Here is a 13,620-nt window from a genome sequence, read left to right as displayed (position 1 = left end):
GGGACATTGAGTGGGATGGCACTGTAGTTTAGTTTAGTTTATCATTATTGTGATTTGTACCAAGATACAGTGAGAAGCCTTTGTTTGCGTACTAACCAGCCAGCAAAAAGACTGTACAACAATGCAATCAAGCCATCCACTGTGCAAAATTAGAGAATAAAACGTACATTTAGTGCAAAGATATAACATTGAAGTCCATAAGAAAGGTAATGGTAATGTGTTGACAGCTAGCTACCAAAACAGCAGAAAGCAAGATAAATGGAGTAATAACTGTGTTCAATGACGACCAATTGTCTATCCTGAGGAACAGAAATATCTTTGTATAATACATTACTGTACATGAAAGACTGGCAGATCCATTAAGTTTTGAATGCTTTTGTAGATGTTTAAGTAGAAGAGTCTGGGGAATGGTATTGTCATTGCCCCAAGAGGCATCTGTACCCCCTGTGCCAGTTTCTGCAGTATTCCTTATGTCCTTGTTTTGGCAGCACACAATGGCAGAAAAACAAGATTGTGGATGGCTTGAAAGACGCAAAAAGCTGGAGTAACTCGGCGGGTCAGACAGTATCTTTGGAGAAAAGGAATAGTTCTTCAGTTCCTCAGACTGACGAAGAGTCTTGACCCGAAACATCACCTATTCCTTTTCTCAGCAGATCGGGCAGCATCTTGGGAGAACATGGATAGGTGACATTTTGGGTCAGGGCCTGTCTTCAGACTCAGGCATAGGCAGGGTAGACAGTCAGAACCTTTTTTTCCCCAGGAAGGAAAATAATCAGATACCAGAGGGGCAAATGTTAAAGGAGATTAGACCAAGTGGACCCGTTGGGCCCAAACCTCTCCTGCATTGGTGCAGTACCCTCTCCTCGCCCCCTCCCCCTCCCCTCACCCCCCCCTCCATCCCCCTCTCCCCTCCCCTCCCCCTTTCCCTACCCCTTCCCCTCCCCCCATTCCATCCCCCTCAACCCTCCTTATCCTCCCTCCACCTCCCTTCCTCCCTAGTAGATAGATTTAAACTTTAAAATGTGAATAACTTTAAAAGTATAACACCGATTTCAATGAAACGTCTTCCATTTGCACCAAAGGGACGACGGTGAGTAAGGTGGGCCTAAAATTGTTGCGCTATCGTGTATCGTTTTGGCTGTAGTTCAGGAACAAACAAACAAACAAACAAACAAACAAACAAGAGTTTTAGTATATAGATGTTCAAGTTAACGTTTTTTACACAGATGATGGTGATTGCCTGGAACGTGCTGCAGGGTGGGTAGTTGGGGCAGTCACCATAGTGGCATTTAAGAGACTTTTGGACAGGCAAACGGATATACAGGGAAGGAGGGATATGGTTTATACGCAGGTAGATAAGAGATGTTCTTGGTATCATGTTTGGCACATACATTGTTGGTTGAAGGGCCTGTTCGTGTGCTGTACTGTTCTATATTCTCAGGATCCCAATCAAAATCGTGACCTATCCATGTTCTCCAGAGATGCTGCCAGCACTTTGTACCCGATCTGCTGAGTTACTCCAGCACTTTTTAGTTTTAGTTGAGTTTATTAGTTTCACATGCTTTTGTTTGCGTGATATCCGGTCAAAGAAAAGATTACATCAAGCCGTCCACAGTGCACAGATAAAGTGTACAGACACTGGTTTTTGTAAACCAGAATTTACAGTTTCTCAGTCTCAGTCTGAAGAAAGGGTCTCGACCCCAAAACGTCACCCTTTCCTTCTATCCAGAGATACTGCCTGTCCCGCTGAGTTACTCCAGCATTTTGTGCCTATCTACAGTTTCTTGTCTGAATAACCAGGCCATGTCTTTAGATAAGGCGTTGCTGGCTCTGAATTCACTGGCCTTTGGAATGACCCGTCATCTATCAGCTTGCAGCTGCAAGCAGCCCTTGCAGTAGCTCCTGGCTGGTACATTGTGCGTCCTCCCGAACCCTCACCACGAGTGGGTGGCTGGCCATTTTAAGAGTGATTGGCTCAGCGTAATGCCGAGCATGCGCTGCCTTCTGGTGTTACCTTTTAACGGAGACTTACAGGATCAGAAGAACATAATGTCACCATGCTCCCAGCGGAAGATCAATTCAAAACACAGCTTGTATTGTGTTTCGTGTTGCAGGTCATTGTATGCCTGTGGTTCAATGGATGAATGAGTGAGTGAGTGAACGAGTGACAAATAAAAGAACAAAGCTCGCGTGCTGCTCTCCCTGCCTGTGCTGCTGGCCAACCTCTGACTTCCCCCTCCCCCCTGCTCCCTTTCTTCCACTTGCCTCCAGCCACATAATCTGCAAAGCTGTCTCCTCACGGTACACAAAGGTTTTTCCTGCTGCTTCCTCCGGCTACCCCTGCCGTCACTGGTACTTGTTGAGCGTTGCTCTCCGGCAAGGCAGTAGAAAAAGGACCAGTGTCGGAATGAAAAGGACATAATGTCACCATGTGGTAATTACGGGTTGAAACGTGCCAACAACTTCACAGTGTAGGCACAAGGAACTGCAGATGCTGGTTGACAAAAACAAAAAGTGCTGGAGTAACTCAGTGGGTCAGGCAGCATCTCTGGAGGGCATGAATTTAGTTTTAGTTTAGTTTTGTCGATACGGTGCGGAAACAGACCCTTCAGCCGACCGAGTCCACACCGACCAGCAGCGATCCCCGCACATTAACACTATCCCACACACAATAGGGACTGTTCACAATTATACCAAGCCGATTAACCTGCAAACCTGTATGTACTTGGAGCGTGGGAGGAAACCGAAGATATCGGAGAAAACCCACGTGGTCACGGGGAGAACGTACAAACTCCATAGTGACAGCACCTGGAGTCAGGATCGAACCTGGGTCTCTGGCGCTGCAAGCACTGCAAGGCAGCAACTCTACCGCTACACCACTTACCACCCAAATAGGACAAATAGACGGCATTTTGGGTCGGGATAACTATATTGGTTTGAGAGCATGCTTCTTGATTATTTTAGTAATAAGTGTGCGGTTTAGACTGTGGCACACTCCAGAACTAACATAGCAAACCTAGGAAATGTAAGCAACTAAAAAGTACACAAAGTACTGGAGTAACTCAGCGGGTCAGGCAGCATTTCTGGAGAGCGTGGATAGGTGGCGTTTTGGGTCAGGTACCTTCTTCAGACTGAGCAACAGGCTGCTTGTGGAAACCAAGAGTCAAGAGTGTTTAATTGTCATATGTACCGACGATGGAAGTGAAATTCTTACTTGCTGCAGCTCAACAGGCCTGTAAATACGATGGTACACAGATAATATGTAAAACTCAAAAATACAATACATTTATCAGTATAATATTAGATAACCGTAATAGTGCAAAAAAAACAATATTCGTAGTGCAACCAAAGGCACAGTTCACAGATGATCATAGTTGCTGAGGTTGGTGTTCAAGAACCTAATGTTTGCTGGAAGAAGCTGTTCTTGAACCCAGTGATCAGGGTTTTCAGGCTCCTTTACCTTCTTCCCGATGGCAAAAGTAGAGCATGGCTAATATGGTGTAATCTGATGATGTTGGCTGCCATTTTGAGGCAGCAGCTCTTTCAGATCCATTCAATTGTGAGGAGATCACTACCTCTGGTGTCTACCACTCAATGTAGTTCCTTTGTTCCTGGGCATTTGAGTTGCAAAACAAGGCTATAATGCAGCTAGTCACTTTGCACTCCACTGTAAACCTGTAGAAAGTCAATAGAGCATTCATTGACATATCGAACCTCCTCAATCTTCACAGGAAATAGAGCCGGTGACAAGCCAGGCAGTGGGTGAAATGTATGGGTGGTGAGTGGTTGGAACCAGGAAGAGGGAGGGGGGTGGGGGGGAACAGAAAAGGGCGAGAGGGCGTTGGAAGACTGTTATGGGAAAGGGATCAAACATGGGAGCCGTTCGGTGATGCTGGGCAACTCACTTCTTGACAAATCCCCTGCTTTCCTCTTGCTTTCAATGTGATCACTGACCTAGGATTGGGGTGAAATGTTAATTTAGTGCAATGATGTTGTGTGCACATGTGGACCTTTTTTTGTGGCCATCCACTCTTAACAATGGCTGCAAGTTAATTGTGGATTCTAGTCACACAGAGATTCAGCGACTCTCATGGTAACTGCTTCAAGAAATAAAAATGCACAATATTAGTAGACACCTGACCTGCGTTCACAACAACAAAGGTCACAAAGTGGCCATCGAGGTGAATAGAGAGGGCCACCAGAGGGGTGGAGTGGAATCTGTGCACGATGGATGTCAAAACTCTACCAATCAATGTTAGTTAGTTAATAGCTGGCATTTCATACTGTTCAATGAAATTTTAAACTGGTCTCCAAATACCAGGGCTATGATTTAATTCTTGGTGGTACAGTGAACAGGGAAATGGTTTTGCCACCTCATTTGCCAGTGGCGCATTTGTCCAGTTCGCATGTTTTTATCAGCCCAAACCATCCTTGGGCCTAGCTTGGAAACATGACTACTATCACCTCAGAGATATCCTATCTTTTGCGGCAGCAATCATGTCAAAAGGCTAGCAGGCACCCTCATAACTAGCACTGCAAAATGGATGAAGGAACAAGGAACTGCAGATGCTAGTTTACCAAAAAAAAAGACACAAAATGATGGAGTAACTCAGCAGGTCAGGCAGCCTCCCTGGAAAATGATTTGATAGGCGGTTTCAAGTCGAGCCCCTTCTTCGGACTGGTCCACGGATCAGTCCGACGAAGGATCCGGGCATGAAAGTCACCTGTCCATGTTTTCCAGGGGTACTTACTGCCTGGCCCACTGAGTTACTCCATCACTTTACGTTCTTTAAACTACAAAATGTATGCATGATTGGTTGGCTATTTGATTATCACAACAAAAAAAACATGTTAATAAAATAGACACTGTGCAAACGTTATGCAAAATCTGAGGAAATCCAACACGCTGAGTGCTTTGGATTTTGGACATGACACCTGCACTCACAATTGGACCGGCTGAATTTAAAATCAAGGTCATGACTTTCAGACTGCAGTCAGCCCAGGCACCATCTCTTCATTCTAAGAAAATGTTGGTTAATTAATTTAGTTGTCTCTATATCGTGCTGATGACCCAGTAGTACAGGCAGGTTCATTAATCACCGTTAGCTGCTTCTGACTGATTTGCTAATTAAGGCGATCTTGCATGTGGAATATATTTAGAACCTGTTCACAGACGTATTAGTCATCTTTTGGAAGCCGTGCTACCGTATTGATAGGTGGATAGGCTGCATTTCTGAAGGGAAATTATGATCCATATTGACACAGAAACTTACTCAGTCTGAAGAAGGGTCTCGACCCAAAACGTGAGTCTGAAGAAGGGTCTCGACCCGAAACGTCACCCATTCCTTCTCTCCCGAGATGCTGCCTGACCTGCTGAGTTACTCCAGCATTTTGTGAATAAATTGATTTGTACCAGCATCTGCAGTTATTTTCTTATATTAACTTACTCAACGATCCTTGCTGAACCACATGGAACCTTATTCATAGTCATACAGCATTGAAACAGGCCCTTCAACTCAACTTGCCCACGCCAGCCAACATGCCACACCTACACTAGTCCCACCTGCTTACTTTTGGCCCATATCCCTCTAAACCTATCCTATCCATGTACCTGTCTAAATGCTTCTTAAACGTTGCGATAGTACCTCCCTCAACTACCTCCTCTGGCAGCTCGTTCCATACACCCACCACCCTTCGTGTGAAAAAGTTACCCCTCAGGTTCAAATTAAATCTTTCCCCCCTCACCTTAAACTTATGTCCTCTGGACCTCGATTCCCCTACTCCGGGCAAAAGACTCCGCAAGTTTACTATTTAATAGTTAGTCTACTATTCCTCTCATGATTTTGTACACCTCTATAAGACACCCCTCATCCTCCTGGAATAAAATCCCAGCCTGTTCAACTTCTCCCTCTCGCTCAGGCCCCCCATTCCTGGCCACATCCTCGGAAGTTTTCTCTGCACCCTTTCCAGTTTGACAACATCTTTCCTATAACATGGTGACTAAAAGTGAACACAATTATGCAACTGTGGCCTGACCATCTTATGTAGATGCAGCATGACCTCCCAACTCTACACTCAACACTTTGACTGATGAAGGCCAATGTGTCTAAAGCCTTTTTGACTACCCTATCTACCTGCGATGACTACGTTTGAATTCAGTGTCCTTTCACCTGAACGTTACATTTATATCCACTTCCACATGTCCCCTAATACTCTGCCATTATCACCGGCAGAAAATCTAGTTATCTTAGACCGTCAGTAGATATTTTTAAAGCGAAGATTGACAGATTCTTGATTAGTACGGGTGTCAGGGGTTATAGGGGAGAAGGCAGGAGAATGGGGTTGAGAGGGAAAGACAGATCAGCCATGATTGAATGGTGGAGTAGACTTGATGGGCCGAATGGCCTAATTCTGCTCCTTGAGCCTTCGAGCTTAACCCCTTATCCTGAAACCACAGCAAAACCATCAACTCTGCCTAAATGACTCCATTTTACAAAACCCTTTCTCACTTACAAAAGTCACCTTGAAGCTTCTGTCTTTGCACACTTTCAGAACTGCCAAACACCTCCCAGATTGTGCAGACATCTTCCCAAATTAAATAAGATCTTCTGAAGTGTACTAAGAACAATCTGGTAGGTAAATCCATCTGTCACTAGGCAAGATATCTGACTGATTTGCTAATTAACAAGATAATGTTTGTGGAATCTATCCAGAAGCTGTGAGGTATTTCAGTTCCAATCTTCAGGCACTTTCAGGCTGCAGTTTATACCAGCGGGATTGACAGACTCGAGGGACTCTGACCTTCCCGCTCAAAGCACGGTTGTTGTCGGTTGGGTTGCCAGTTCTCTGCAGTTCTACCCCAGGAGGAATCAACACACTGTGTCTGTGTTAATGAGTTACTTGTTGAACCCAATTTAGTAACCAACCTCCAGAGGTTCAATGGTTCAGTAGCCCCTTTATTATCACATGTGCTGAGGTACCGTGAGGTTGCATTTTTTAGCATATAGATCAGTAAGATTATTGCCATGCACATGTGCAATCCCTGGTTAAGCACACAATGCATAGGAACAGCCCTCTGAGTCTGTATGCGACAGTCAGCAGGTTTTAGCGGCATTACACAGTCCCAACCGGCCATAAAGGTCTCCATCCGGCGGTTCCTCATCCTCGTCCTCCTCCATCCTCACCCTCGTCTGGCCATCTTCAACCTTTGTGCTGTGGGGTCACCTCCTGCAGCCGACCTTGAAGGCGTGGAAGAGGCTGTGCCTGTAGCTCCCTGGGTCATCCTTGTTGCCTTTCTTATACGAACGAACAAGCACTAGAGCTTCCCTCCAGTGTACCGGGGGCTTACCTATCGCGTAATTACACCCGCTGCAATATTATCAAGCGGTGAAACCTTTCGGATAGAATCAAAGAATGTTGGCACACCTCCCTCAAACCTGCCATCTGCCCAGGGTCATGACCACAAACAACAAAGCACTGTGGGATGGTGCTGCATATTAAATAAGTACTGACGAATAAATGGTCATTATCAGCTTGCCTGCATGCTTGGAATGAACGTGAGAATTTCTGGATGCATCCTATACCTGGAGTTGATACATATGCACCAGAATACAGCACCTAATGTATCTTGAGAAAAAAATGTTTTAATACTTTTTCTTTTGCGTGACGGCACCGACTTGTGTGGAGCTGAGGTTTAACTGAGCTGAGGGTGGAACAGTGGCGCAGCGGTAGAGTTGCTGCCTTACAGCGCTTACAGCACCAGAGACTCGGGCTCGATCCTGACTACGGGGTTCTCCCCGTGACCGCATGGGTTTTCTCCAAGATCTTCGGTTTCGTCCTGCACTCCAAAGACGTTGACAGGCTAATTGGCTTGGTATGAATGTAAAAACTGTCCTTAGTGTGTGTAGGATAGTGTTAATGTGCGGGGATCGCTGGTCGGCGTGGACTCGGTGGGCTGAAGGCCCTGTTTCCACACTGTATCTCTAAACAAAACTAAACCTCTGCGGATGAACTTGACCCATGAACATATCTACACGGAAAGTGCCAACAAAATGACTTAACCATGGGATTTACCTCAGCCAAGGCTAACACTCCTTGCCATGTGCACACAGGCACATCGTCACAAGCAGCTGGTGTGGAGCAACAAATCTGGCCATGATACTTCCTCTACCAATCCTTAGGATGATGCAGAGGTTTACAGTGACACCATGGGTGCTGTTATGTAGGAAAGAACTGCAGATGCAGGTTCATACCGAAGATAGGCACAAACTGCTGGAGTAACTCAGCGGGTCAGGCAGCATCTCTGGAGAGAAGGAATGGATGACGTTTTGGGTTGGAACCCTTCGTCAAACTCTTCTTCAGGTCTGATGAGGAGTTGTAACTTGAAATGACACCTATTCTTTTCCTCCAGAGATGCTGCTTGACCTGCTGAGTTACTCCAGCATTTTGTGTGGATACTGTTGCTGTCTCAATCCTCCAGCATTCCAGACCTCTAGTGTTGTTGTGTGGAGATTCCACATTCTTCTTGTGACCAAATGGATTTCCTCCAGATGCTCCCATATTTTCCTCCCGTATTCCAAAGACATGCAGGCTGGTAGCGTAATTCTGTTTATAGTGCATTACCCTTCATAGGTGGGGAAGTGGGAGATTCAGCTTGCGAGGGAGAATGGGACACCAGGAAATGAACAGGTGAATGGAACTGATGGGAATGCGCCAAGAGATGATTTACACTCGGTTGTCCAAATGGCTTCCTTCAAATAAGTCATAAGAAAATATGAGGAAATGACAAGAAGATAGGCACAAAATGCTGGAGAAACTCAGTGGGACAGGCAGCATCTCTGGAGAGAAGGAATGGGTGACGTTTCGGATCGAGGCCCTTCTTCAGACTGGTCAGGGAAAAGTTAAACGAGAGATATAGACGATGATGTAGAGAGATAAAGAACAATGAATGAAAGACATGCAAAAAAAAGTAACGATGATAAAGGGAACAGGCCATTGTTAGCTGTTTGTTGGGGGGAAACGAGAAGCTGGTGAGACTTGAATGGGGGAGGGATAGAGAGAAAGGGGGAATGTTGGGGTTACTTGAAGTTGGAGAAATCAACAGAGGAAATGACAATCTGTACTTACCTTAAAACTCAATCCACTGTTTGAACCTCAAAATATTGGTTGGACCTTTCTTGCATTAATTTGTGCACTCCGGGTCAGCTCACTATAAGATGGCTGTGACTAAGCTCGAGAGGGTGCAGAAAAGATTCACACATTTGTTGCAGGAAGGAACTGCAGATGATGGTTTACATCAAAGATAGACTCAAAATGCTGGAGTAACTCAGCGGGACAGGCAACATCTCTGGAGAGAAGGAATGGGTGATGTTTCAGGTCTCAAAACGTCACCCATTCCTTCTCTCCAGAGATGCTGCCTGTCCCGCTGAGTTACTCCAGCATTCGGTGCCCATCCTCTCTTTAAATCTCTTTTAGCTGCCGCACATATTCCAGCCCAGTAAATTTAATGATGTATGTAATGTCACAGCCAATATGCAAACAGCAAATAAAAACAGGATAAGTGACGAGTTTATTTGATTTTATTAATGTTGCTTGGAGGATAAACTCTGTCCTCGATGCGGGAATAGTTCCCACAGGATGTTTCACATTTGTAGACAGATGGCTGAGGAGGACTGTTTGTTCTGGTCTTCGGTCTGTTGAAGGCGAGATGGAAAATTATATTCACAGTATGAAACTGACTGTGTCTTTCACCTTCTGCATTGCTGGGGCTTGGTCTCCTGCACTCAACGCCCCTCACACCCCGCTCCAACTGCCTCTCGCACTCTGCATCTTGTCCCTTCTCACTTTCAGTCTCGTCCCGCCATAGAAACATTGAAAAATAGGTGCAGGAGTAGGCCATTCGGCCCTTCGAGCCAGCACCGCCATTCAATGTGATCACGGCTGATCATCGAAAATCAGTACCCCGTTCCTGCTTTTTCCCCATATCCCTTGATTCCTTTAGTCCTAAGAGCTAAATCTAACTCTCTCTTGAAAACATCCGGTGAATTGGCCTCCACTGCCTTCTGTGGCAGAGAATTCCACAGATTCACAACTCTCTGGGTGAACATTTTTTTTCTCATCTCAGTCCTAAATGGCCTACCCCTTATTCTTAAACTGTGTGCCTTCCATCACAGTGAGGAGGTGACTGGAGGAGACTCACTGTGATGGATGTTTCTTTTTGTTTGGTGTTAGTTTATGATTTTATGTGTTATTGCATTTTTATTGATTATTCTTATTGGTCTTATTGTTGAACTGCGGGTAATGTTTCTTTTCACTGCACATTTATGTGTATGTGACAAATAAACGACTATTGACTATTGACAACATCGGGAAACATTTTTCCTCCATCCAGCCTGTCCAGTCATTTAAGAATTGTATGTTTTTTTATACTGTATGTCACCTTCCAGCTCCCCCCCCTCGTTCCCTCAGTCTCAATCTCTGTCTCTCTCTCTCTGTGTCCCCTTTCTCCGTTAGGTGGTACCATGGAGCCATCAGCCGGGCGGATGCGGAGAATCTGCTGATGCGGTGTAAGGAGTGCAGTTACCTGGTGCGGAACAGCGAGACCAGCCGCAATGACTACTCTCTGTCGCTGAGGTGAGCTCTGAGCTCCTGTCTTTAGCGGGAGGCACTTTACTGAATGCAACCTCTCAAAGCTACCGTTTGTGTTTCATTTTCTCCATGGGGTAGAAATTGGGTCAACTCAAGGGCGGCACCAGTAAGAGTTGCTGCCTTACAGCGCCAGAGACCCGGGTTCGATCCTCACTATGGGTGCTGTCTGTATGTAGTTCGTACGTTCTCCCGTGACCTCGTGGGTTTTCTCCTGGTGCTCTGGTTTCCACCCACATTCCAAAGACAGACAGGATTGTAGGTTAATTGGCTTCGGTAAAATTGTCATTAGTGTGTGTGGGATAGTGCCAGTGTATAGGGATGGCAGGTCGGTGCGGACTCATTGGGCCAAAGGGCCTGTTTCCGCGCTGTGTCTCTCAACGAAACTAAACTAAACTAAACTCACTCCACAATGAGATCTCATTGCTGCCCCCTGCTATCTATCCCATTGCCTCTTCCCCATCCCACTTTCCCAATATTCCTAGGTCCAACTCCAACCTCTTCTCCTTTTCCCTCTCTTCCTCGTGGCCTTTCAGCTTCTTCCCCCTCCTCTTGCCCTTTCTCAACCCCTCCCCTCTTGTCACCTCTCCCCTCTAACCCTCATTCCCCCCCCTCTTATTTTACCTTCTCTCTCTCTCTCTCTCCTTGTTCTGGTGTCCAATTCTCTCCTTCCTCCTTGCTCTCCTCCACCGCCCCTACGCCATTTCTCTCTTTTCACTATTCACTCACTTTTTTCCTCTCTCCTTCATTCATCCTCTTCCCTCCTCACCTCCATTCCCTCTTCGGACAGATTCTCCTGCTTCCGATGCATTGTATTGCTTTGGTACTTGGTCGTATGCATCGAAACCTTTATGCATCATTTAACTGTTAAACGTTTGTAGTACTGTACAAGCAAAACAGCGGTTATATTCAATGTTCAATTCCCAGAACCACGGGTGAGGAACTTAAATTCAGCTAATTAAATAAATCAGGCATAAAGAGTTAATATCAATCATGTTGAGAGCCTTTTGAGTGTCCTTACTACGTGGCCTATATCTGACTGCAGGCTTACAGTAATGTGGTTCCCTCTTGTGAAACAAGGAACTACAGATGCTGGTTTACAAAAAAAAAGGCTAAAAGTGCTGGAGTAACTCAACGGGTCAGGCAGCATCTCTGGAGTCTGAAGATGGGTCCCGACCCCATAGGTCACCCATTCATTTTGGTTACCTCTGCCATTTTCGGTTACCTCAAGTAATGTACCCTCATGTTTAGACCGTAATGTTGTATCCTTATTGTTTTGATGTGGTTATGCTTTATTCTTAATTGTTAACTGTATGTTTGTGTTGTCGTTTGTGAGCGGAGCACCAAGGCACATTCCTTGTATATGCATACTTAGAAACATAGAAACATAGAAAATAGGTGCAGGAGTAGGCCATTCGGCCCTTCGAGCCCATTCAATATGATCATGGCTGAGGCAAGATCATGGCTGATCATCCAACTCAGTATCCTGTACCTGCCTTCTCTCCATACCCCCTGATCCCTATAGCCACAAGGGCCTCCCTCTTAAATATAGCCAATGAACTGGCCTCAACTACCTTCTGTGGCAGAGAATTCCACAGATTCACCACTCTTTGTGTGAAAAAAAACGTTCTCATCTCGGTCCTAAAAGACTTCCCCCTTATCCTTAAACTGCGATCCCTTGTTCTGGACTTCCCCAACATCAGGAACAATCTTCCTGCAACTAGCCTGTCCAACCCCTTAAGAATTTTGTAAGTTTCTATAAGATTCCCCCTCAATCTTCTAAATTCCAGTGAGTACAAACCGAGTCTATCCAGTCTTTCTTCATATGAAAGTCCTGCCATCCCAGTAATCAATCTGGTGAACCTTCTCTGTACTCCCTCTATGGCAAGAATGTCTTTCCTCAGATTAGGAGACCAAAACTGTACGCAATACTCCAGGTGTGGTCTCACCAATGCCCTGTACAACTGCAGCAGAACCTCCCTGCTCCTATACAAATCCCTCGCTATGAATGCCAACATACCATTCGCTTTCTTCACTGCCTGCTGCACCTGCATGCCTACTTTCAATGACTGGTGTACCACGACACCCAGGTCTCGTTGCATCTCCCCTTTTCCTAATCGGCCACCATTCAGATAATAGTCTGCTTTCCTGTTCTTGCCACCAAAGTGGATAACCTCACATTTATCCACATTATACTGCATCTGCCATGCATTTGCCCACTCACCTAACCTATCCAAGTCACGTTGCAGCCTCCTAGCATCCTCTTGCAGCCTCCTAGCATCCTACTTGGCCAATAAACTTATTCATTCATTCATTCATTCATTCATTCATTCATTCATTCATGTCCTATCAGGCAAACAAAGCTGGGGGAATTAGGCACATGCAAAATTGCTGGGCCCACCATTTACATCCTTTAGTCAGAGGGTGGTGAATCTGTGGAATTCTTTGCCACAGAAGGCTGCCGAGGCCATCAGTGGATATTTTTAAGGCAGAGATAGATAGATTCTTGATTAGTATGGGTGTCAGAGGTTATGGGGAGAAGGTAGGAGAATGGGGTTAGGAGGGAAGGATAGATCAGCCATGACCGAATGGTGGAGTCGACTTGATGGGCCGAATGGCCTAATTCTGCTCCTATCACTCAAGATCTTATGATCATTCGCATCTCATGAATGAGTAAAAGGAAAGTGTTCAACTTAAAGAGAGGTTTAACTGCAGGTGGGCCTGAGCAGTACAGAGACACCGGACGTCTCTGTTGGCACCCATCCAGGAGAAGGCAATGGTTTCTATTATGGATTCCCCAGGTGACCCCAGCTCCATCTTTTATGTTTCCGCTTCGCTGGTTGAAAAGCTGTCATCTCCCTGATGAGCTCAGCCCGATATCCTGGCACACATGACAGGCCGACATTGAACTGTGAGGAGCCCTGCCAACCCCGTTGCTGTGGCAACTGTTAGCAAAACGGATGCCCTTTCTGACGT

General features: G+C 45.7%; 1 protein-coding gene across 1 annotated transcript in view; it reads left to right on the top strand.

Moving 5' to 3' along the window:
* The window catches only part of LOC144607458 (SH2 domain-containing adapter protein F-like), a 92,666-nt gene that overhangs the window by 39,909 nt on the left and 39,137 nt on the right, over nt 1-13,620 (top strand). Inside the window, exon 4 of the mRNA XM_078424321.1 lies at nt 10,513-10,632. Coding sequence (XP_078280447.1) covers nt 10,513-10,632 — 120 coding nt within the window. The remainder of the gene's footprint in view (nt 1-10,512; nt 10,633-13,620) is intronic.

Source organism: Rhinoraja longicauda, chromosome 28, assembly GCF_053455715.1.
Source record: "Rhinoraja longicauda isolate Sanriku21f chromosome 28, sRhiLon1.1, whole genome shotgun sequence".
Taxonomy (NCBI): Eukaryota; Metazoa; Chordata; class Chondrichthyes; order Rajiformes; family Arhynchobatidae; genus Rhinoraja; species Rhinoraja longicauda.
The sequence above is the reverse complement of the archived record's forward strand: the minus strand, read 5'-3'. Positions and strand labels throughout refer to the sequence as shown.